Below are 25002 nucleotides of genomic sequence, written 5' to 3' on the forward strand. Positions count from 1 at the left end.
GGATGACTGTCTTTGTGGGCCAATGACTAGTTTTCCCAATCAATTTAATTTCTTTTACCAAGTCTGGCCGTTCATTCTGGTTATATGATTATATATTCTTTTGTGAAAAGACTATTATTCTTCTATCACTACAGATCTATGCCTTTCCACCCCCTCTGCCCCCAGGGTGGGGGGTATTCCAGTTAGGAAACCCTTACTCTTGACAGCTAAATGAATCTTATCCGAGCAGCAACAAATAAAGTTCCTATTCTGCAATCTTTAATACTCCTCTAGTAAGCATGTTGGCAAAATGGGTGAAAAGACAGTAGCAGCCACTTTACAGTCAGGATGATGCACAGAAATGATACATAACCAACCTATTTGGTTGAATTAATGCAGAACACAGTATAGTATTGTGCTTGATTAGCCTAAAGTATATTCACAGTTGTAATCTGTTACCTGTCGTTGAATCGATGCTGAATTTTCCATGTTCATTCCCACTGACTATTGAGTATGTGATTTCAGCATTGGCTTCAATGTCCCTGCTTGCAGCGTAGATCTGGAGAACTTCAGTTCCAACCAAAATGTCCTCTGATACACTTGCACTATATTCCCTATGCTCAAATACGGGTGGATTATCATTTATATCCAAAACAGAAACTATAAGACTACTTGTTGAAGATAGTCTTCGAGGTAAACCTTCATCTGTAGCCTTTAAAGTTAGTGTGTACACAGCTTGTAATTCTCGATCCAAAGGCTTCTCCAAATGAATGATTCCAGAGAATTCATCAATAGAGAATTGCCCCTCTGCAGAGTTCACCAGTGAATAAAGGATTTTACGGTTCATGCCTGCATTTTGAAAATAATTTTCAAGTACAAAGCAGCTGTTAAAATACACCAGCATAATAATTGTTCTTATAGCTATAGAAATAAAACATGCGTGCTAAATATTATCATTCGTGTTAAAAGTAAATTTTAGCAGGAGTTAAAGGCTCTTGTGAAGGGCAGAGTAATTTCCAAAAAGAAAATTACGCTAAGACTTCATTGCACTGATTTTCTATCACAGAGAAAACATGAAGCGTGGTTCTGCTTCAGTCACAGTACTAGCTAATATGAAACAATTACTAATACAAATATAATTATAATACAATATAATACAAATATATTATAACTTTAGAACAACAGCATCTGCTTAGCAGGCTTGAAATAACAGAGGAGGGTATGGGAGAGTTAGGCTGTATCAAATAACTAGGCTCCATACCAGTAAATTTATCTAAGAACCATGCCCCAAAATTACCAGGAACATAATTTCTGGCAACCTTTCTATATAAAAAAGACAAACAAGCAAATTATAGGTTTGAGGACAAAGTATTTCAGTCTTCCTGAAAGCTTCAGTGACTTGTGAAGTGTGAAAACATCTGTCGTTACCTTCCAAATGAGCAACCTAACTTTATCAAAGCTCAAATCAGTTCAGTTGTTTCACAGGACTGAGGCAACTATTCATTAATAAATATCTCTTGATTATACACTGATGATAAATGGAAGTCATACACTTCTAAAAATATTTTATGCTGTTGTATTCCTTACAACAAAGCCTATGAACAAACTCCTTCTAATGTCGTTTTCAGTTCATGTTCACTTAGATACTTGTAACTGAACAATGAAGATAAAGAGACAGCAAAAATCTTAATGCAGTGTCATACACAGAAAGTTACAAGTGACCAGGGTTCTTTTATAGTATGATCATTGATGGCTAGCCTGAGAAGCACACATTCAAAAATCTATGAATGCACATTCATATGAACACATGTGGCTTGACAGTCCTTTTCCTTACATCAGGAGAATAAGGATGAACCTAACCCATTATAATATTAATATCTTACCACACTAAAAATATCCTATATTTTGTCTTTCTCCCCTCTCTTCTTTTTTGCAGACACACAAAACAGATGTCTTCCAAGCTACTCACACATGGAAGTCAGGTGTTACATGATTTAGCAGACCTAAATGTATCTTTCAGGAGTCTAATCCTGAGTGGTATTGAACTTCTGTCAGTTCTACTGAAACACTTGACACCTCTCAGGATAAGACTAAATAAACACTACTATAACTTTGAAACCATGACAAAAAGTATCAGCCAAAGAATGCATACCTGCATCTGCATCCGTTGCCTGCACTCTTGTCAAAAGGGTTTTAGGCTCTGTGTTTTCAAATACTGTAATGGAGTAAGTATCAGTTGTAAACTCTGGGGCATTATCATTCACATCTTCCAGAGTTAGAATAATATTAGCTTGGCAGAATCTTCCTCCTCCATCTGTGGCTTTCACTAGAAGATGATAAACTGCTTGCTGTTCACGATCAAGTGCCATTAATGTTTTCAGTTCACCTACAAACAGAAAAACATATGTAAGCTGAAGTAAGTTGCAAGACTTCAAGTATCCCTAAACATGTTTTCCTCTAAAATCAGAAAAACTAAACAACAATTTTCTTCTTTGCAGTAATTTCATCAGTGTCTAAGTCAATAGCTGTACTGCACTAATGAGCTCCACTTTGGCCAAAGCATGCAAGTGACCTGCCTTTTCAACTTAAAAAGATTTAACACTAAAATCCTCTTTTTTCTTTATCCCCAATGCTGTTCTTGGAACAGAAATTAGTTAAAGCAAAACTATCTGATGGTGCAAAAAGAGAAAGAACGTGTATGCATGCACAAATCCATATGTATTCATGCAAAGACAATGAAAATATTAGAACTCTGTCTTTAAGAAAATGCAAGGCTAAACCCATGCCTGATCTTTCTGGGTTATTTAGTTGTATTCCTTCCACAGCTATTGACATTTCCTCCTCTAACATTCACTGAATAAACAGAGCTATTCACACTATCAGATATAACCTGCTACTACAGACAAACATGCAGAAGTCTTAAGACATACTTTCTTTCCAAAGTGACAGAAAAAAAGAAAAGTACTACGTGTAGTCATTGCCTCCTTTTAACCAATTCAAAAAAGTAATACGAAATGCTGACAAAATACTGTTCAAGAGTATTCTAGCCCTATCAATTCTGAATTTATGCAACAATATACTAGCACATCACACAGGTGACACTTAAAGTAAAAAAAAAACCACCAGACCCACAAGGTAAGGTCCTTCTTATTTATTTTGTCACTGACGTATTCTAATCTCTGTATTTCCCCTACATCTTTGTATTTAACTTATTTCATTTTTCTCTTTATTGTTTACTACTCCCTTCCTACTGCTTGTCTCCTGCAGCCTGCACAGTACAGGATTTTGGCATTAGCTGTGACCAAGACTATAATCCAGAACACACAAATGCCATGAAAACCAAAATCATGCAAGTTAAAAGTTAATTTTATTTACATAATGCTGCCAATAAAACTGGAGGTGCTTTTGGTGTTTACTATGGAAAGAAAATTTGTTGCTCCTCAAATTTAGTATATCTCATCCCATTTAATATACCAAAACAAATAATGGCAAAGATATTTTCAGCAATAAACCATTATTGCTACTACTACTACAATGAATATGAAAAGAACATATTTTATAGCCTACTTTAACTCAGTCACTTCAGTACAGAAGTTTCTGGCTTAAAGGCAATTACCTGTTTACTCTTTAGTTCCTCATCTATTAAAATACTTTCCATTTGCCTGACTTTTATTCAGTATGTTATTAGTATTTGTGTAGTAGAAACCCACACTTTAAACAGATGTACAATAAAGCAACCCTTAGAAGAAAGTTTAAGTACTAACATTTATGTATGTCTTACTGTAATAGTAAAACATTTTATAAAATGAGGTGATGACTGGCATCTTGTACAGTGTATAATATATTTTTACCTGTGTCTGGAGTGAGTCTGAATTTTTCTGCTCCTGTGCCATGCAGTGTGTAAGTAATTTCTGCATTGGAACGAATATCTGCATCTGTAGCAGATACCTGCATTATCAGTTTGCCAGGAAGGGCATCCTCAGGAATGGACTCAGTGTATAAAGTCTGCAAGATTTTAAAGTTACATTGAAAGATTAAACATATGAAGTAAGCAGAGCTTGGAAAGGCAAGGGGAAAAAGGAATGACAGAGGAAATAATATTCTGTTTGAATGTTTGGTAACATATGAAGTGAACTAGAGGATGAAACAGCTGAAAATTAAAAGAACTTATGATTTTCTAATTAATTACTTCCCATTTTTAGAAAAGATTATTTAGAAAAGTATTTAATACTGCATCTATAGGGACTCTTGAACATCACTGCATTGCTAAGAACTCTAAACACTTGTAAATGATTAAATAATAATTAAATGCATTCCCAAAATAGTAATTATAAATTTTTCTTAATTTCATTTTTAACTCTTTTGGTTGATCATCTTTTCCAGGCCTGTCTCAATCTACAAGAAATTGACATCTACCTTTCTTGTAGTGACACAAAAGCTTTTAGATAAAATAAAAAATTAGGAGAAAGGATTTAGAATTTAAAGGCACTAAGCACCCCTGCAGCTCAACAATCTCATGAATGTACATTAAATTTTAAGTACTGAGCCTTATAACACCAATATTAACAAAGGGAAAAAGAAAAAAAAAAATAACTCTGACTTGGCAGTCTGTATATAACCAACATAAACATCAACTAAGAAAAACACAATGTTGCCCTTCCAAGTACAAGGCAAGATTTCTACCTGGTAATATCAAATATGTGTTCAACTACGAAAAGTCCAAATGTGCTAAAGTAAAAAAAAAAAAAAAAAACAAAAACAACACAAAACCCCCAAAAAGCTGGGTTTCCTTGTAAGGCAATTACACATCTTGCAAGGGCCACCTTTCTGGATTTTTCCACTTCTAATTTTTCATGTCCATTTTTGCAGACTATCAAATGTGGTAAGGTAGACAGCTTTCAAACAAGAAAACATTTATGGATTACAGATTTTTGGTGTTGCTAAGTGCAACTGCAAGATAACATTCTAGTTTTTTCAACTCTTTATCACAGGAAATACACACATGTATCAACTAAGTGATGTTATACAGCCTTCTTTGAGACCTTGCTTCTTTCATAAAATAAAGCATATATAAACTATCATGGCTGCAGCTTAAAACAATTCCTTTTGGACAAAACATGCATTAACACAGGAGGAATATACTACAATTATCCTTATATTCTTCAAATACCCATTGAGTGTCAAAATTCCATCATTAAATTGTCTTTGGATATTTAAAAAACGTGTCCATTAAGTACCTTTTTTTTGACGGTATTCTATCTTTAACGTCAAAATTTTCGTTACCAGTTTAAAAGGAATAGCTATTTGTCAGTTTCCTGAAAAGCAATTTCAGAGGAAATGTAGATTTTACATCTGAAAGCAGTTGGACACAGAAGGAAAGACTTTGCCTACCTTTTCACAAACAGGGCTATTATCATTAGCATCAAGGACTTTAACCTCCACCACAGCTTTTGTTGCAAAGGTCCCGTCAGTAGCTGTAATATTTAGAAGATAATTATCCTTTTCTTCCCTGTCCAGAGGCTTTTTGACATAGACCTTCCATTCATTCTGTATATTTTCAATAGCAAACTGCCCCAAAGGATCACCTCCTGAAATATGAAAAGAAATATTTATTTAAAGACAAGACAGAGATTGCTACTGTAACTTTATCAAAATTAAGGTATAGTCAAAAAGAAAAAAAAGTAAACGCAAATAAGCACCCACTCTGTGGCTTTAGAGAGAGACAGCTTCATTTCTGAGGTAGAAATTGTCAGTAGATGCTCATACAACAAATTAAACTATGGCAAACAGAATCCATAAAAATCAATGTAGAAATTCATGTAGCATTATAGAAAACATCACATCAAGACAAACACTAATTAAAAGCAACAAAATACTCCATTGGACATTAATAGCCTATTATTTTGTGAAAATTCTTTCATTTGTTCTTTAAAGACATCATTAGTATATTTTTAAAATAAAATTTGAGATATAAGTAAACAATAAACATAAGGAAAGCATTATAAGCAAGGCATACATGAAACAAAGAAAAGACCTTTCTAAACCTAATTTTTCCACTGAACTTTTTAATATGCATACTAAGACACACATCCTCTCTTTGCAGCTCTACGATTTCAAATAATCTTTGAAATGATTTGCAAGTAAGTTATATCACACATCATTCCAAGACCATTCAAATGATTATTCTGACATTACCCCAAAAGACTTACCTGTAATGTAATAAAAGACTTGTCTGTTGGTTTCTTCTGTGTCAGCATCAGTTGTACTCAGTATAGCAATTACCCCACCAGGAGGGTCATCCTCACTGACTGTTCCTTTATATATCTCCGCAGTAAACCGTGGAGGATTATCATTCACATCTGTAACAGTAACTTCAACTACAGCCATAGAAGACAGCTGAATTTTTTCGCCCCGGTCAGATGCAACCACTGTGATTTTGTATTTGTCTCGTTTCTCATGATCGAGTTCTTTAAGAGTGGTAATCCAGCCAGTCTCCATGTTTATGGCAAAAGACTCTATAACGTCCAGCTCTTGAGAAGGATCCAAGCTGTAAGTAACCTGCCCATTGAGTCCCGAATCTAAGTCAGTTCCTTTAACCTGTATGACTCTTGTTCCAGCTGGTGTGTTTTCTACGATGAATGCTTCATATGGATTGGACTCCAAAATGGGTTTGTTATCATTTGCATCTTTTACCTGAATGCTTACCTCTACTGAGGAAACAACATTGTAATCTTCATTTGGATACTGTGCTCGAACTGAGAACTGGTACCACTTAGTTGTTTCATGATCAAGATTCTTCTCAAGTTTCAACTCTCCGGTTTGTCGGTCAATCACAAAAAAGTCATCTCTGTTGCTTTCAGGAGTGTTCCCTTTAATCAGACTATATAGTAAAGTCTGATTATGCTCTGCTTTGATAACATCTATCACAGTCCCAATTGGAATGTCTTCAGAAACTGCATAAGAATAAAATGGTTCTGAAAACTTTGGAGGAGGCACTTCTGGTGGGAGTATTCTAGCATAGACAGGAACAACTGACTCTTTTTGGGGGGATCCACCATCAATTGCTCTAACAAGGAAAGTAAGAAACTCATTTTCCAAACCAATTAAGCTTTCTTTTGTAGTAATTATACCAGACAATGAATCGATTTCCAAATTCTCTCTTACATTTTCAGACTCTGCTTCAATAGCATATGTGATATCTGCATTTGTACCCTCATCAGCATCAGATGCCCAGACTTTAACGACAGAAGTACCCCGTGGAACATCAGATCCAATATTTACTTTATATTCTGTGGCTCGGAATTGAGGAGCGTTATCATTGTCATCTGTAAGTATTACATTAACAGTACAGAAAGCAACTTTTCCTCCTGAATCTTTGGCCATTAAACTAATTGCAATTACTTTTTCCGCTTGTGTTTCACGGTCAAGCTTTTCAGACGTAAATATTTGCCCTCTCTCATTTGTATAAAATCTGTCTTTGGCAAAGTCATTCACAATGTGGTAAGTGATGTGGCCATGTGTACCAGAATCTTCATCTGTTGCTTTAACTTGAGTCACCAAAGTATGCAATGGAGCATTTTCAGCTAGTTCAACCTCATATTCATTCTGGCTGAAAACAGGACTGTGCATGTTGGCACTGGTTACAGTTATATGGACTTGGGCTGAGCTTCTGAAGACCCCATCAGAAACAGACACATTGAGATTATAACGTGACTTTAGTGTCTGTCTGCGTAGGTTTGAGAAGGTGATAATGCCAGTTTTACTATTAATTACAAAATTCTTCTCATCGTTGCCTGTCAGAATGGAGTACTCCAGCTTGTCAACATCCGAACTATCTGCATCTGAGGCCTGCACACATGTCACAAAATGCCCTCGAGGGGCCAGTTCACTAATTTTAGCTTCATAAAGCAATCGGCTAAAAAGAGGGGGGTTATCATTGAGATCAGTTACGTCAACAGTTACGACGACATCAGTGCTCAAGGGCAGCATGCCACCGTCTATGGCCCTTATTAGTAACTTGTGTTGTTTGAGTTGTTCATAGTCCAAAGTTCTTGCTGTAAGAATGAGTCCAGTGCTGCTGTCTATGTGAAAGTAGTCATGACTTTCACTATTATCCTCAACCAAGTGATAGGAAATCCCCCTATTGTTTCCAGAATCGCTGTCTGTAGCACTCACTTTTACAACAGATGTTCCAACAACAGATGCTTCAGAAAGTGTTACAGTGTAAGATTGCTCCGTAAACACAGGAGGGTTATCATTGATGTCTTCCACTATTATGTCTACAAACACATCAGCATGTGCCCCAGTTAGGGAGTCTGTTGCTCGAACACTCAGTTTATAGGCGGGGTGAGACTCAAAATCAAGTGGGGCAACAACGTTTATAACTCCAGTGTTGAAGTTGATAGTGAACTGATTGAAAGGATCTCCACCAGTGATGCTGTAAAACACCTTAAGTCCTTCTGGGCTGTTCGCTTGTACATGTACCACAGGACTATGGAGTTGAATGTTTTCTGGTATCTCTGCACTGTAGAAAGGCTTCTCAAACACTGGCATAGCTTTACTCATAACCGTAATTGGGACTGTAACTTCAGCAGAGAAAGCAGGCTCTCCTCCATCTTTTGCCACTACTGTAACCAGATACTCTTTATTTAGTGTGTCTGGTTCAAACTTCTTCTTCAGTGAGATTTCACCAGTGGGATCAATTTGGAAGTGTTCATGATGTTCTTTGAGATAGTAATGCACCTCTCCATTTCTGCCTGTATCTTTATCTACTGCAGTGACACGCTGAATAACATGGCCTGCTTCAGAGTCTACTTTAACAACTGCATAATATGGAAGATTGACAAAAAATGGAGCATTATCATTTACATCTTCCACTGTGACTTTAACTACAATGTGTGCAACAACTGATGGTTTATTTTCCCCTGTCACTTCTATGACCACATCAAAAGATTCTTGCTGTTCACGATCAAATGGTATTCCTGTTGTTGAAAGGACTCCTGAAGTTGGGCTTACTTTAAATCTGCTATCTGGATTTAGAATATGGTAAAACAAAGGCTCATTTATTTGATTCCCTATAGCAGTAACAACAGCTATTGTTTTTGCCTCTGTGGAATTCTCCTGCACTGTTGCAGAGTAAGAACTCTGTGTGAACTTCAGCTGGCTTGCCTTGCTTTCTTTCACATTAATTTTTACAGATGCAGTGCTTGCAAATCTGCCATCAGATGCTCTCACTGTTAATTCGTATCTGCTTCTTAACTGAGTTGTATTTTGTACTGTTATATCTCCAGTCTTAGGGTTTATTGAAAATTTTTCTCCAATGTTGCCTTCAATAATGGAATAAATTAATTGGGAAAAAATGCCTGAATCAGCATCAGTGGCATTTACACTGATGACTTTCACGCCTTTATAGGTTGGAACCAGAATGGATGTCTCATATAACTCTCTTGAAAACACAGGAGGGCAATCATTGATGTCAATTACATAAATAGTAACATTAGCTGCATATTCTGCATATAGACGTGGTGTCCCCATATCATGTACTTGCACTGAGAAGTGGAAAATATTTGTCTCCTCATAGTCCAGACTCATTACTGTCCGAATGGCACCAGTGCTGGAATCAATGGCAAAATACTTGCGGACAGATGGTTCAACAATTTGATAAACAAGCAAAGCATTAGATTCTTTATCAGCATCTGTAGCTCGAATTACTAATGGGATATTCTTGTCAGTCAGAACCACACTGTTAATTGAAGCTGATTCACTGATGAGTCCTGTATATTCAGGCTGCATAAAAATCGGTGTATTGTCATTCTCATCCCGAAGATGTACCAAAACTGTTGCATTAGTGGACAAGCCAGCCATGTTTGTTCCCTGCACAGTTAGAGTGTAAAAAGGCAAAGTTTCAAAATCGAGTATCTTCTGAGAAACAATGACACCTGAGTTCGGGTTGATAGCAAAGGCATCATCTGTGTTACCATCTTTTATTTCATAAACTACAGAAGACTGACTGTATGCTGTAACCATTCCAACAAAACTACCAATGCTGGCACTTTCACTGATTTCTGTAGAATATTCTTTGGCTGTGAATTTTGGTGAGGCGTTATCAGAAACCGTAACAAATATGTGCACAGAGGTTACTTCACTCATTGGAGGGTCTCCTTTGTCTGTAGCTTTTACCATCAGGTTGTATTCTTCCTGGTTACTACGATCTAATTCCTTTGCAATTTTAATCATGCCGAAAATGGGATCAATAAGGAAGGAATTTCCAATATTCCCTGTGAAGAAAGAGAAAAGCAATTAAGAAAGAGGTGTACAGAATTTAAAGGATGACTTCTTATTTACCTCTATATCTCAAAGAGACATAGATAGAATACAAAGTTTTTTTGACAAATATTGTTAGCTTTTCTGGAAAGTTTTCTGTAATCAAGAGTTAGCAGCGATTCTAAGTTTACTTGTGGAAATATTGCGTAAAATATAGTTAGGAAAGCCTTGAAAAGAAATGCTACAATTTTGGTTTAGCTAACGTAAGTATCTATGGTAGGTAAAGAAATTTCCATTCAGAAGTTAACATCAGTGGAATAAAAGTTACATTTTATAATCTAAAATACTGTTTTGAAAAATAAGGGTTTTAAGGAATAAACACTTGTGAATCTTATTTGTTTATGCAAGTATTGTTTAAATTGCTATTTCAAAAGCCATCTTTTTGAATTGGAATGATAGTTCTCTCTCTCTTAACTTCCTATTGATACACAGACAACTTATTTGCTGTGATAATATTAGAAGAAAAATAATAACTCCTGAGAAAAACCAGTTGCCATTTGATATACACTTATTTGCTTCATATTTTCAAATATATAAATGAACTGCATGTAATATTTGGCTCATGTACTAAATATGGCAAGATCTAACATTTTACTTCCCTAAAAAAAATCACATTACTAAAAACACTTTCTCAGCATAGAAAAAATTCATTAAGAACTTCTGAGTTATGCACATGAGTAGGCAAGATTTTGTGGGGGTTTGTTGGTTGGTTTTTTTTTTTTTTTAGTGGAGACTCTTAAACACAGCGGCATTCTTAGAATATCCCATTACAAATCTAAGTAGCTATGACAAGCATTTAAGGAATGCTCCTTCCATATGCTTAGAACACAGTAAATGTCATATTCCTAGAAATAACAGAAAACAAACATACATTTTAAGTAACTTGTGAGACACTTAAATACATGAATTCAGAGAATCATAAACAGAGCTTTGTTTAAATACAATGTTTAAGTATGTTTTCATATCAAAACAACACTTTGGGGAAGAAAAGGAAAATATTTACAGTAAACAATTTTACAAAGCATTTGGCATCTCATTTTGCATGCAACAGTAACTGAATAACTTTTTATCTATTGTTCTCTTTTATATACAGTTTCTTATGCTTGTTACTGGGATTTTTATTTTAATTTATTTTCTACCTTGAAAGTAGTACTGCAGACAGGTAATGAAATATAAATAACTTTTTTCCCAGTCATAGTGTCTACATAGCTCAGGACTCTGGCAATGGCAAACTTGTATCCAGATTGAATGGCCTGAACCAAAACACACTTCCCTCTGGTAAGTGAACTCAATGAATGTCAATACTGTTTTCATATTATTCAAAATTGTCATAATTTGAAATCACATAGTTCTAGACAAATTCAGGAAGATATTCTGACATTAAAAATACACAGGCATACCTAATACTCTTTTCTGGCCTGCAATCTGAAAGGAGGCTTAATGCCAAATAGACCAGAATAGAAGTCCCATTACCAAAAATCAGCCAGTGGGAACCAAGGAAAGCAACCCATTCCTTGATACATCTACCAGAAAGATTAATTTAAAAACTGGGATTATCTGGGGATTAAGTATATGGATATTTTAAAGTTATTTTTAAGCTTTTTACTTTCGCATTATACTAAACATAAAAGCTCTTGTCTCAGGCTCTTACTCTTTTCACCAAATCCTTTGCTTTGCCCATGCCACAAGAAATGTAACTTAACATTTGCAAAACAATGCATTTTTTAGACCTGAATTTAATGTCTGTCATTTCTAATGAACATTTTAAGGGTTAAAAGGTACCTTTTGCTTCTCCTACTACTATAATGTTCCAAATACACCTACAAGGTAACATAAATAGCTAAGGGATTGAGATGAATATTTGTAGTCTTCTTTTAAATGCTCTGAGGCTGTATCTTCAATACATCTCTCAGAATATGACACTTAAAATTTGCACTGTCCCGTTTTTTTTTTTTACAGCTATGTTTTCAAATGTCTACCACTGAAACAGAGTATCAGCAGGCACTGTTTCAAAATAAACTGAAGATGTAAGGAAGTCAATATACCTGATTCAATAGAGTACATAATTTCTGCGTTTTTTCCTTTGTCCTTATCTAATGCTGTAACCTGGAGTACTGCTGATCCAACAGCTGCTGACTCGTACACCCGTCCTTCATAGGCAGAGCTGGTGAACCACGGAGCGTGATCATTTGTATCACTAACGTTAATGACGACTCTGGCGTAGTTGCGCTTCACGGGAACATCTTGATCTCGGACCTGCAACAGTTAGCATATTACTAGTAATTGGCACTGTTATTGCAGCGGTTCATTAAATGTGAGTAACAATTCAAGATTCAATCTGTTCCAGTCACAGGGTCAAAGACTGCATACAAATTAAACGTACCAATAAATGTTTGAATTATGGGGACAAAAGATGTTAAAAAGTATCTGTTTGTCATTGACAACAGAAGAAATCTTGTGTTTATTTACCATTATTGTAAGAATATGCTGGTTCATGGTCTCATGATCCAGTTTTTCTGCCGTATAAAGAGAGCCAGTTGCAGGGTCCAGACGAAACTTTTTAAGACTGATGGGATCAGTGCTGCCCTGCATCGTATAAATCAGTTTATTCTTCTCATCTCTGTCTGTGGCACTGACTTGAAGAATTTCTGTCTCTGGTGCGGTATCTTCAGGTATAACAATTTCGTATTTTGAAGCAGAAAACTGAGGCCTGTGATTATTTGTGTCTATAACTTTGATGTACACCTGAAATGGTAGAATGGGAAGGGGAAAGCATTGATGATATTTGGTAAACAGATGAAAGGAAGCTATTTCATTAAAAATCAGACCTTTATACTGAAATAATTCCACCACAGGACAATTTTATTTTTCTGGGAGCAGGAAAGATCCAAGAGGAGACTCTTACTAAACCCAAATCTGCCTCACCTTCCCCGAAGTCAAACCAGAAAACTCTACAACCAGAAATCTCTTAGAGTAAGATATCTTAAAGAGAATTATTTTTATCTAAAGCAAGACAAAAAGCAATTCCTTGGTAATTTTGGAATTAAAAAAAAAAAAAAAATTCTCAATATAGGTCCTAGAGTGGGTAAAAATCCCTCTTTTGGCACAAATTAAGAATTTTTTTCAAGGCAGTGGATGCATAATACTCCTCCTTGCCCTCATGCAAAAACAATCCTCTTTCGGCTCCTTACATTTCCAAGCCTAGGCAAGAATAGAAAAGTGGTGGAATTCTCATGAAAGTATCTTATTTCAAAGAACTGCAGGTGTTGTTTACTCTTCTCCAGCAATGTAGCACAATCTCAGCATAGCTCACCGGTCACCAACAAAACTTCCCTGAAGTTACAGTTCAGTATAGGCTTCACCTATGTGCAATGCTGGCAATGCTCTCTTCGTCTGAATAAAAATGTTCACCGGAACCACACAAGATCCCTGCACACCCATTTGCCTTTCACAGCATCAAATTTTTGTACAAAAAGGGTAAGACAGCCAGCCACCATCCTGTTCCTTCAACAGTGATAACATCAGACGAATAACTGTAATGCAGGGAGTGGGAAAATAGACAGCAAAGTTCCAACAACACATAACTAAATCCATGTTCTTTATGTGCTGCACATAAAGCCATACTTTTAACCATCCAGAGGTTAGGTGTCGTGTATAAATTTGTTAAGGGCTATAAATAGGTATTTATGATATCATAAGTAGGTTAAATTTGTCTTTGAAGATACTTATTGCTTTCCACTGGCAACTGGTGGAGTCTATGGATGTAATTTAGACGAGGTACCAAACTGCATGCAGTAATAAAACTAGATGAGGTGAATCCTGATGGTGGTAAATAATTAGGAAATGCCATACCTCTTGCTTTAGGAAGAGGAAACTTTACCCTTACAAAACTGGTGTCTTATATTAAAACTTGTACTAAGAAAAAGCAGGTGTTAAGATTATCAACAGGAGTCACATAAATTCCTAAAATATTTATTTCAGACATGGGGCTATTAGCCCAGGTTGCAACTACTACCCTATGCTCCAAAACAACAAATTCATCCTAACGGTGAATTTTAATACAGGCTGAAAACATTCAAATAACTTCCAGAGAGGCATAGGCAGTCCTTGAATACATTCTGCAAATGCTTCCAACAGTATAGGAAACTGTTGGAAGGATTTAATTCTAAGTAACAACAAAAAGACTTCTGCAACTAAGTAATAAAGTCCTGCATCACCAGGCAGACTGATTAGTGGAAGTGAGAATCAGGAAACACAAATAACGGGGTGTGAAATTCTTCCGAAAACTTTATATTATAAGATAGGAAAGTCCTTCCAAAAACTGGGATTTGCCAGCTCTGGTAGCTGAAGAAAATGTCACCAGAAAGAACAAACAAGCATATGGAAGGGAATATGGGAATAGAGATGAAAGTGGCAAAGGTGGAATCTCAGAAGCCAGATATGGAATAAAAAGCCAGGCAAGGAATAAAAAGAGTTTTAAATTTATCTGAAACTGTCAAACAATCTGTGGGTCAGCAAGACCACCAGGAAATATAAAGAACAATGAAGGAGGAGAAGAGCCTGTCCCAGATTACAATTTTGCCTCAGTCTGATTCATCAAGAACAATAGGGTGCATGACACCGCACAAAATAAAATAAAAAATAAGACTCTGGCAAAGCAGTGGTGCTGCAATAAGCTACTAAATAGAAACAAGTCACCAAGACAAGATGGAAATCACCCTCATGTTCTGCTTGAAACAGAGAAAGGTGATAATACTCCTAACGTGAGACTTGCTGTTAATAATATAGTGCTCACCTCCATGTACGTGTGTCCACAGCCTTTAAAAGATTTTTAATAGGTGTAGTGTAAGGCTATTTTGTAGGCCACTATATACAGGATATATATAATCCACAAAATAGGACATTTTGTGGAACATTTAGGGAAATGTTCATAAACGCAGGTAGTTTTTCAGTGTTTGAAAGAGTCTGTTAGGATAAATACAGACTATCACTGCACAGAAAAATAATGCCTCCCACAATCTACTAGATCTCTCAGAAAACTGAAGAAGTATGAAAAAAACAAATCATTTAGTAGAGTGATAAAATTCCTTGCAAGATGTTGCTATGGAGACTAAGGAGTTTGGTTTTGTCACAGAACAGAAATCAATTAAAGAAAGGAAACAAAGAGCTGGAATAGATATTGACTTTCAGTGGGGCAAAAAAATAATGGTAGGTGACCCAAGGATGCATATTAGGACAAGTTTTTAAATACAATTACTAGCAAATTCAACTAGAAAATGAAAAGCAAGAATGAATTTTATCTTTAAAATGTGATCTTTTTATATTGTCATGATTAGAGAGGAGCAATAAAGCAGCACAAGCACAGTTATTGGTTTATTTAAAGTTTTGTTTAAATAAAATACATTTTAATGTCTCTTGAATGAAGTAAGACAGAAGGGTCCAACACAGTCACTTACAAAGCATTTGATTAAAACCAACTGCTCTCTGAACACTGGTGGTTCAGGAAAATGAAAAATGACACCAAATAAAGATGACCAACAAATTATAAAACAAACCAAAAAAACACAGCAGGAAAACCCAACACGCAACACAAATCAAATTATAAACGTATTTTTTTTATAATTAAAATGTTAAAAGGCCATATACAATTACAACACTTCATTAATGGATATTATGCTTTCCAAATGAATTCATAGCAATTTTTTTATTAAACTACCACCCCCAAGAGATTAAGTTCAGATTCAGAAAAACAGCAAGTGAAAAGATAGAGTATCACATTTATGAATGTAAATTAAAATTTCTATTTAAATTCATGTCTATTTCCACCCCCAGATTAGGAAATACAGAAACCTAGGTCAAAATTGGAGGTGAGAGGATATGTAACTCCAGAGCAACTGTGTTAGATCAATATTCAGAACAGAAGACATGCCCACCTGTGCTGCTGGTACTACACAAAATGAATACAGTAAAACAGCATTTCTAGAACGGAGCACCACAAAAACCAGCAAGCACAACAAGCAAAGTACTAAGTTAAACACCAGGAATGCAGTGACTGTGAAACCAACAGAAACTAACCACATATCCAATGAAATAGCTTAACTGAAAAGTGATCTGTTGATCATAACATCACGATTTAGCATCAACTCTCTCTGGTATTAGCTAGTGAAGCAGTTAAAATGACATATAAGGAGACATCCTCTGAAAAGGTACTGTTGGACTGAACAGATAAGGAGATAGCTCCTCAAAATGTACAGTACTATTAAATATGAATAACAAAAATATTTTCGCTAAGGAATAAACATGTCTCAGTCACTACAAATGGTTTGCTCAGGCATTCTATTACTTGTCAAATTACTTGCTCAGGCATGCAGTTTTTCTCCATGTTGGTAAACACAAGTACAAATATGTAATTTGCTATTTAAGTGCAATCATTTTAAATACACCCCTAACCTTAGATTCAAGTGAAAGGTGTTTAATCTACTTCACGATGGATTTCTCACTCACTAATGTTACTTTCTGCCTCTGCACAGATTCCAGTGGACAAGCACAATGTGAACCGATGGGCAACCTTTGGGTAACTTGTCTAACTGCACGCTGGGCTGCTTTAATAAGGGGAGCAGCAGATAGGGGAAAAGAAAGTACCCCCTTCCATTTGACACTCACTGGTGGGAATGTAGATCCACTACAGTTTTAGGCCCTGAAAGCCAAGAGAGATCTTGACAAAATGAAACTGATCCAGTGAAAGGCCATGAAAATCATGGGGATCAAAAAGCTCCCTGTTCACTGCGTAAAGGGAAGGTTGCAGGAAAGAGAGCAAGAGTCTTCTCAGAGATGCACAGTGAAAGGACAGGAAGTGACACTCACAAGCACCAATTAGAGAAACTACAATTAGACATAAGAAAAAATTTTTCAAGGAGAGTTGTTAAACACCAACATAAAAGCAAGTCCAAAGAAGAGGTGGTGTGGCCTGCGTGAGACACTGGATTATTTTATTAATTATTGGCTCGGATCAACTCAGGGATGTGTGTGTGGAGAGGAAGGGACAGGTTGAATTTCACGCAGGTGAAGTAATGTCCTATCCCATATCCCAGCCCCTGGGAGTCTCCCTGGGCAAGGGACACTGTCAGTCAAAAGCAGCCTGGAAGCACTGCCCCACACCACACCTTGGAGCCCCTGACCCAGTCCCAAATTGGTTGGCACATCAGAAATCCCTACGGGGGGTGGTGGGTGTGGCCCTGGGGGGCCAAAGCAAATAAAAGCAACATCTGCTCTCCATGTTTGCTGACCCTGTCATCTTTCTGGACTCCTGTAGGCGGTTGTATGCTGGATCTAGGGGTGGTAGCTATAATTCACTCTTTTTCTCTCTCTTTCTTCACTACTTCTTCTCCTACTCTCTCTTCTTAATATTTTGGGTCGCTTAAGACTAGATGGGTTGGATTTTGCTAAACTGTATGGGTTAGCACGTGCCAAGTCAATGCTTTGTGGAATGCTTCAATTTGGTTGAATGTTGCCCTTCAAACTTTTGCCAAGTTCCCTTGTTTTCTAAAGTTTACCAGTAAAAGTATCTCCTGAGAAAACGTGCAGCTTTTCTCCTTTGTACTCTCTCTTATGGTTTTAAAAGAGCTGAAGGCTCTTCTAATAAAATTTTGTCAAGTCCTGTATATTTTTAAAGTGTAACCCCTTTAGTGAGTTCATAGCTCGGAGCCTGGGATTTTACACCCTGTCATCCCAGGCACTTAAAACCTGATGAGCCCCTGAACAACTCGAACACCTTTACAGATTGCTCTGCTTTGAGCACGAGTTTTAAGTAGATGAACTCCAGTGGCTCCTTCCAGTCTAAACTACTGAATAAATTACTATGGAAACGCTGCTTTCAAGTCAGGAATTTTTACTGAGGCTAAGTGACAGGTGCTAGATACGCAGTTTCCTTTTAAATGTAAAAGGATAAAATTTTCACGTAAACTCTTAAGGCCTTCAAATTAAATGAAAAGCAATTGAAGTAATAATTGGGAGTACAATTTTAAAGACCCATACAGAAAAACATGGTTTAGTGTGCCTGAGAACAGAACACATGAAGAACTTGTGTTATTCTAAAGTAACATGTATAATAAAAGCAGCTACAGAACATTTCTCAATGAAATTATAAGATTAAATTCAAATGAAATATTATTTCTTTAGAAAATGTTGCTCATTTAAGAGGCACAATATAGAAAAAAATAGACATTTACAGACCATCATGTGATCTTTGAAACAAAATGTTCTGGAACTAAAGAAACTTAAATCATTTTGCAAAGATATACAAGGGCTGTGTTGCACAACTGCCCCCATGCTCACAGTTCTCACTGAGAGCAATGCACACTGGTTATACAGAGAACAAAGCAGCCTAGGATTACTCTGAGGAAGGATTTCAAATCTATTAATAATTTGGCAGGTGAAACCTAAATCAGCATAGAAATGCATTTACTAGTAAGTTACTGAGGAGATATGTGCCATTGACAAAACATACTCAATGAGCAATATTTAAACACAATGTTCCTTTGGATTGTTTTATATTTTTCATTTACTGATTCCATATGGAGTTTAAAAAATACTCCTCTCCCATAATTACATTATAGTTACATTGACATGTTTATAATAATTTTCATAAACAAAAAGTTGTATTATCCAGAGATAATATAACTACATTCCAGTTCTAAAATGTCTCTGTGGAGCAGAATGGTGATTGCAAGCAAAAATGCATATTTAATAAATGAAGAATATTCTATAATTCCCAAATATCCATATAAATTTTGCATAAAGCAAGATTAAATATTCTGCAATAGCACAGCAATAGGTAAAATGCTCCCATTTGCTTTAAACCATCTGAAGTAATACTTTCAGTGAAAAAAAATTGATAGACATAGCAATGACTCCAAGTGGCTATAGCTAGAAACAGGATTTTGTTCTTTCTTTCTATTCTCCCCCCCAAACAAATTCAGTAGTTCATATATTGGTACTTACAGCTTGTGAAAAACCTTTTCTATTTCAGTATGTATGTTGATTTGTGTTTTTTAATGATTTAATTTTTGTATTTTTAAATTTTTTTTTATTTTTAATGATATTCCTTCCTAGTGTGACAGTAGTCATCTCTAATACCACTAGGTGTGTTGTAGGCCTGAAATTTGTCCTTGTTTTGCATCACGCATTTGGCATTTTAGATGCATGCAAAATTCTAACAGCCTCCCCGCCTACTACCGATTTTTCGAAAAAGCTATTTAACTCAAGTCCTGAAAGAGTCAAATGCACTACAGATGTTAATGGCCTGAGGCCAGTAAATGCCTTCCAGTTTAAAGTCAGATACAATACACGGCTTTTACACAATAAGAATTTCATTTCTTGCGCCCCTCTTCAATTTCTTGCAAATGTCATTTTCAAATTAAATGTAAAATGACTTAATCTGTTGTTAATCAAGGTCTGTTTAATTGTTTACTCTATATGCAGTGTTTACAGCAATTACTTTGGAAGCTAAAAGCTGTGTGCAGCATATTATTGTTCCTCATGTATGCACTCAGGATTCAAAACTTCGTTTGCCTGTCACTCCATTTTAACTGTTAATGAGCTCTTAGAAGAATCCAACAGCACGTCAACACTCAAACTTTAGTCACCATTATTTCAGCAATGAGTAAAGGAATTTACACATCGGCAGTCATAAATTGCACCTTCAACTTTGATTTCATATCAACATTTCATATCTGAAACGCATCCTTTGAATGATAGCCCTGAGGGTTATTTCAACAGATACGTCCATTTGGGTGGGCCAGGAGTTATGAGGGAGATAAGAGAATCAGTTAAAATCAGAAGTCTGTTCATGCACCAACAGTTGCAGAGTTTGAACTAGTCCACACTTGTCAATCTGTACACCACAGTAACGTGGGACTCCAGCAGCAACAGCATAACTTGTGCTTATCCCACAAGCAGGACAAATGCAAGACAGTGCAAAGGAAGCTTTTGTGCTTGTTTGTAACAGAAACCACAATCTCTGATCCTGCCAGCTCTGACAGAGATGAAAGGAAAGACATGAAAGAAAATCACGGGAAAGAGCATCACAGAGATGACAAATTTAAGACTACTACTCCAATTCTTCTGGAGAAGAGTGCTGTGGTAAATTTTTATAATGCTTACTCAGCTTTACAAAATGCTAAAATAACAATTTAAAGAAACAGGACAAAAGGTACACTGTGCATTTCCAAGAACTGAATGAATTGTGTAACCCAGAGGAAGAGAAGGGATGAGGGTTAAAGTACTTTTATGACCTTCCAATCCCTGGTTGTTCTAAAAGACAAAGCAGATTATGGTTCAACTGTGACAGCTCAAGACGTCTGCATAAATTTAGCTACATAAGGATCAGCACTGGACAGAACATCTGCAGTCATCGAGACCACATAGTAAGCCTTTACTAGTCCCCAGACTACCCCAACACATTGCATAGTGGAATTTTTGACTGCATTTCTGGTAGAGCAGGAAGAGTGTGTGGAAAGCCTCTTGCTGTCTTTTTGACTTTTCTGACAAAAGGAATTATCTTGTAGCTGGATTTGTGTTTCTTCTAATTTTTTTTTCAAAGTAATTCATGCCTTCTATCCAGCATTCTGTAATCAGAAGTGAATTTGCTCAATATTTTTACTACAAGTAGGCAATAAATTTACAGCAGGAGTCTCCAAAGCTCTTATGATGTTCATCAGCACCAGAAGCAATGGCACCATAGCCATGATAGCAGCAAGTTCCTACTGGGGAACATGTTGCTGTGTTTGAAGATTCATGGTCTAGAATATCATTCACAATTGTCACCGTTAAAGGAAAAGGCAGTTCTCATAGCAAACTGCTCAACTTCCAATCTTCTACTATCAAATTTAGTCTATTTCAACTATCAAGCCTCTAGACATGCAGTCTCCTCAATAAAGATTGTGTTTAAACATGGCCAAGAAACATCTTTTCCTCTGGCTAAAAGCAGGAAGACAACATTAAAGACATTAGAAAAGATAACAGAAAAACATATGTGCTGCATAGAAGGCGAACAACAAGAAATTGCATTTGTAACACAGATTTATATTTACAGAAAAGACAGCAGTAAGCCACTTATTGCTCTTTGAGCTCCTGAGGGGTAGGTCAATGATAGGGATATGCAACACAGACACATTACTGCCCCAGTCCAACAGTCTTTAACTGGCAAATAAATCCTTTCCCTTCTATTTGGAAGAAAAATGGAGCTCCTCTAGGTTCATGGCTCTATTCACAGCAATGTGAGCTAAACTTTACTTTTGAATATATATATTAGGTTATAATGTATATCACTTCCGTTTTTCTCATCTAATTTCTTTCCCCAACCCAGAAGTGACATACATTATAACCTAATTTACTATTAGTTGTTTCCAGTAGTGCCACAAAAGGCTTCTGTACCTTAAAGTGAACTTACAAGTCCAAATTGCAAAGAATTGCCATCACCATAGAGCCTTAGCAGAGCGGTAATTTTAAAAAACTGGTTTGCCTGAGATTGCCAAACAATCTCCAAAGAGCAGCAATCTCTACCTCCACCAAAGCTAAAATAAAGTATTTAGGAAGATACAAAGAGATGTTATCATCTAAACCTTGTTTCTCTATGTACACTATGCAGAAGGAGCAGTTCAGTTTCATAAAATATTACTTGGATGCTGTACAACTGGTCATTCACATCTTACAGGGGGAGTGTAACCACAAAAACTTTACAACGGTCATCTCTAAATTTCAAGTACAGTAATCAGATTAGTGATTTTGGGAGAGTTGGATAAAGAATAGTAATTCATATAAGTAATATTAATCCTTTCCTTGAGAGAAGATCATGCACGCAAGGGCTTAGTTTCTGTTTTCATTTATTTAGCTGTAGGAACATGATATAACTCAAAAGTTGTTGGTTCAAGCTACAGCAGCATAACATACAACCTTCCATGTAAACCACCAAACAACATGCCTCTATGAATATCAGAATCCACTTCTGTTTTAGACAGAGTCCCTAATTTAGATAAACCGTGTTCACTGTCCAGGATGAAAAAACAACACACTCCCCACCCTCCAGCTACACATTCCTCCTTCTATAAATGCTTAATTAGAAAGTTCATTACCTGAGTGCTGATAGATCTGGTTCCATCTGTTGCCTCTACTGTCAAGTTGTAATTTGATTTCTGTTCTGCATCAAGAGGCCTTGCGACAATGATAGTTCCAGTACCCTTGTCCACATCAAAGCGACTGTCATAGTTGCCACCTTGTTCAGGAAATTGGGAGAGGGATAAATTAATAAAATGCATTATTGTTTCATTATTTTCATGTATGATCATGTTCTGTCTTCAGATGTTTAATGAAGGTGAAACTATATATACATAGACTTATACATATATTTATTTTAAACACTTAGGGTTTTTTTCCTGGTAATGTGATATACTGTTACTTGTACATATTTAAAACTGAGTAGTTTTGGACAAAGCTGATTTGTCTGGCTCATGGAAAGTCTGCAGGTAAATTCTTATTTGTGGGATTCTCTACTTTTTTTTTTTTTTTTTTTAAAGAATTTAATGATTCTAGATAGGAGAAAATTGAGAATTACTGTGTAAAATGTGATAGTTAATTTTGTGCAGATTGGGTTAATTAGTGAAAAAGATACTTTGTATCAAAATACATTAAAATCCTAAATCAGACATAAGTCAAATTTGTGACTTTTGGAGAAGAGTACAGATTACTATATTGGTATGCAACTACAGATAAGGTAGAAAAAGCACCAGTACCTCTGAAGAATTCTCATCTCAATGCTGACTATCTAAAGAATTCACTATCTCACGCCTACTGAGATAGGCAGGATTCAGATGAGTGTTAAATGCTTAAATGCACAACGTTTAAATATGGTCAAGTTCCTCTTCTGAAGCAAATTATCTTAATTTCCCTTGTGAAACCTTCAGATTACTCTTTGAGCTGTAGTTAAATGACTGTGTGGATCAATAGCTACACTCAGTCGTTTAAACATTTAATTGATCATCATCATCATGCCACCCAGAGCAGACTGTCCTGAGAATACAATGTCCATTAGGTCTAAATATTGTTAGCAATGATAAATACTGCCATTTAACTAAAATTGCTTTAGCTCTCTCAATAAACTGCCTAAAATGGAAGAATCAATTTTTATTTTGGTCAAGCAAGTGCGGAATATGGCAAACCAATTTCTCCTAATTATGTGCATGTGTTTTTCTAATTATATTTTACAAAGATAGCAGATAGCATTCAGATATCATCCGAGTGCCTTTTTTTTCCCTTTAACAAGTTTTTACATGCTAAGTTTTGTAGATCACTGAATGCCTTTTATAAAATGTCAAGGTTAGAAGTGAGAGGGTGAAGTTCCAAAGACTGCAAATTTGTACTTAATCCAAGAAAAAAACAGGAAATACTGAAATGAGCCCCCATTCACATGTAAAAAGGATTCACCTTTAGAAGGTTCCATTGTATGACAAACATACCAGTTAAGGAAAGATGGGCTGGATTCTGCTTCACTGGATTTGAGATATTTGATAATGACCAACATTATATAATTTTTCAAGTTTAACTGAAAGACAGATCCTCTTACTGGCCCAGCAGCAGTTTCTGAATCACTCAAATGCATAGAAATGTCAGTTTTAGAAAGTGAATCTAGTTTTTCCTTTTATAACTGGCAGGGAAAACCATTTTCTCAGTTGTCCCAATGAAGTAATCTACATTTTAAGGCATTTTCCTGACACAAAGACAAGGTCTCTAACCAAGTTTTTTTTCCTTCCTTATCAAGAAAATCATAAAGGCCTTGCCTAACTTCTGTAGTAGTGGTGATACCTGGTGATCCACTGAAGCAGAACTCAACCCAAACTCCTCACCTGGTACACTGAACGTGTAACAGCAACAGTTTTGGCCAAAGCCAAAACCGGATGCTCAGAACTGACGCTGTATAAATGTAATGATGACAAAACAAAACAAAAACGAACCTGTCACAAATGCAACCGTGAGCACTTTGATTTCCGAAGGGTTAATAAAATAAATAGTTTATAAATGTACGCTTTCATTTCAGATCTCATAATCTGGTAATAAATTATGTGATCTCAGCAGATACCTTCTGCTGTACAGTTCAGGTCACAAGCCATCTGAAAGATGTAAAATACTTCACTAGCAAGCTTGTCTCCTGGCTCAGCCAAAAAGAAAGAAAGCATGGAAAGCAAGCACAGAACACAAAGGAAAGCTGTCAATCAAATTCATTCATGCTATTAGAAACAGTAAAAGAGGGCAGTAAAGTGACCACCTGTAAGAGCAGCTGATAACTTCACAACATAATCACATATCAAACTTTCCAGTACACTTTTACTGAGAACACAGTCAAAATAAAAGGGTTTATTTTGCAACACTCAGACGAGTTCTGCTCTTTCCCTTTGGAGTTTTCTTGATATGTTTTTCTAAATAGAGCAGGAAAAGATCATCTATTTTCTGCATTAAGCATACAATAAAAAAATATGTAAATGTCCAAACTGTGCTGCATGCTTAGAAGGAGCAAATCAAAATTGTGCTATCATCAGAATTCTGTTCAGACGTACACACTGTTCAGAGGCCACAGCAGTTGATGCAGACAAAGAACAACAATAAAAAAGTACAGCCCCAATCTAATTAAAAAATTTTGCTAATAAAAGA

The 25002-nt window shown here is 36.1% G+C and overlaps 1 protein-coding gene across 7 annotated transcripts in view; it reads right to left on the reverse strand.

The window, feature by feature from the left end:
• The window catches only part of FAT1 (FAT atypical cadherin 1), a 105236-nt gene that overhangs the window by 21101 nt on the left and 59133 nt on the right, over window positions 1-25002 (reverse strand). For 4 of the 7 annotated variants that reach the window (XR_003572863.1, XM_027898662.1, XM_027898660.1 and 1 more), the window contains exons 7-15: window positions 24434-24502; window positions 22434-22573; window positions 12772-13047; window positions 12348-12558; window positions 6189-10256; window positions 5371-5567; window positions 3831-3984; window positions 2132-2365; window positions 439-828 (exon numbers count right to left, since the gene is read on the reverse strand). Coding sequence is in view for 6 of the 7 variants with exons in the window: in XM_027898662.1 (XP_027754463.1) it covers window positions 439-828; window positions 2132-2365; window positions 3831-3984; window positions 5371-5567; window positions 6189-10256; window positions 12348-12558; window positions 12772-13047; window positions 22434-22573; window positions 24434-24502 (5739 nt within the window). In the remaining variant the exon portion in view is untranslated. The remainder of the gene's footprint in view (window positions 1-438; window positions 829-2131; window positions 2366-3830; window positions 3985-5370; window positions 5568-6188; window positions 10257-12347; window positions 12559-12771; window positions 13048-22433; window positions 22574-24433; window positions 24503-25002) is intronic. The other 3 variants (XM_027898663.1, XM_027898661.1, XM_027898664.1) reach the window with 1 other exon arrangement.

The sequence above is a fragment of the Empidonax traillii genome, unplaced genomic scaffold (assembly GCF_003031625.1).
Source record: "Empidonax traillii isolate 1590-97213 ecotype Southwest subspecies unplaced genomic scaffold, ASM303162v1 scaffold613:size471213, whole genome shotgun sequence".
In the NCBI taxonomy this organism is placed as follows: domain Eukaryota; kingdom Metazoa; phylum Chordata; class Aves; order Passeriformes; family Tyrannidae; genus Empidonax; species Empidonax traillii.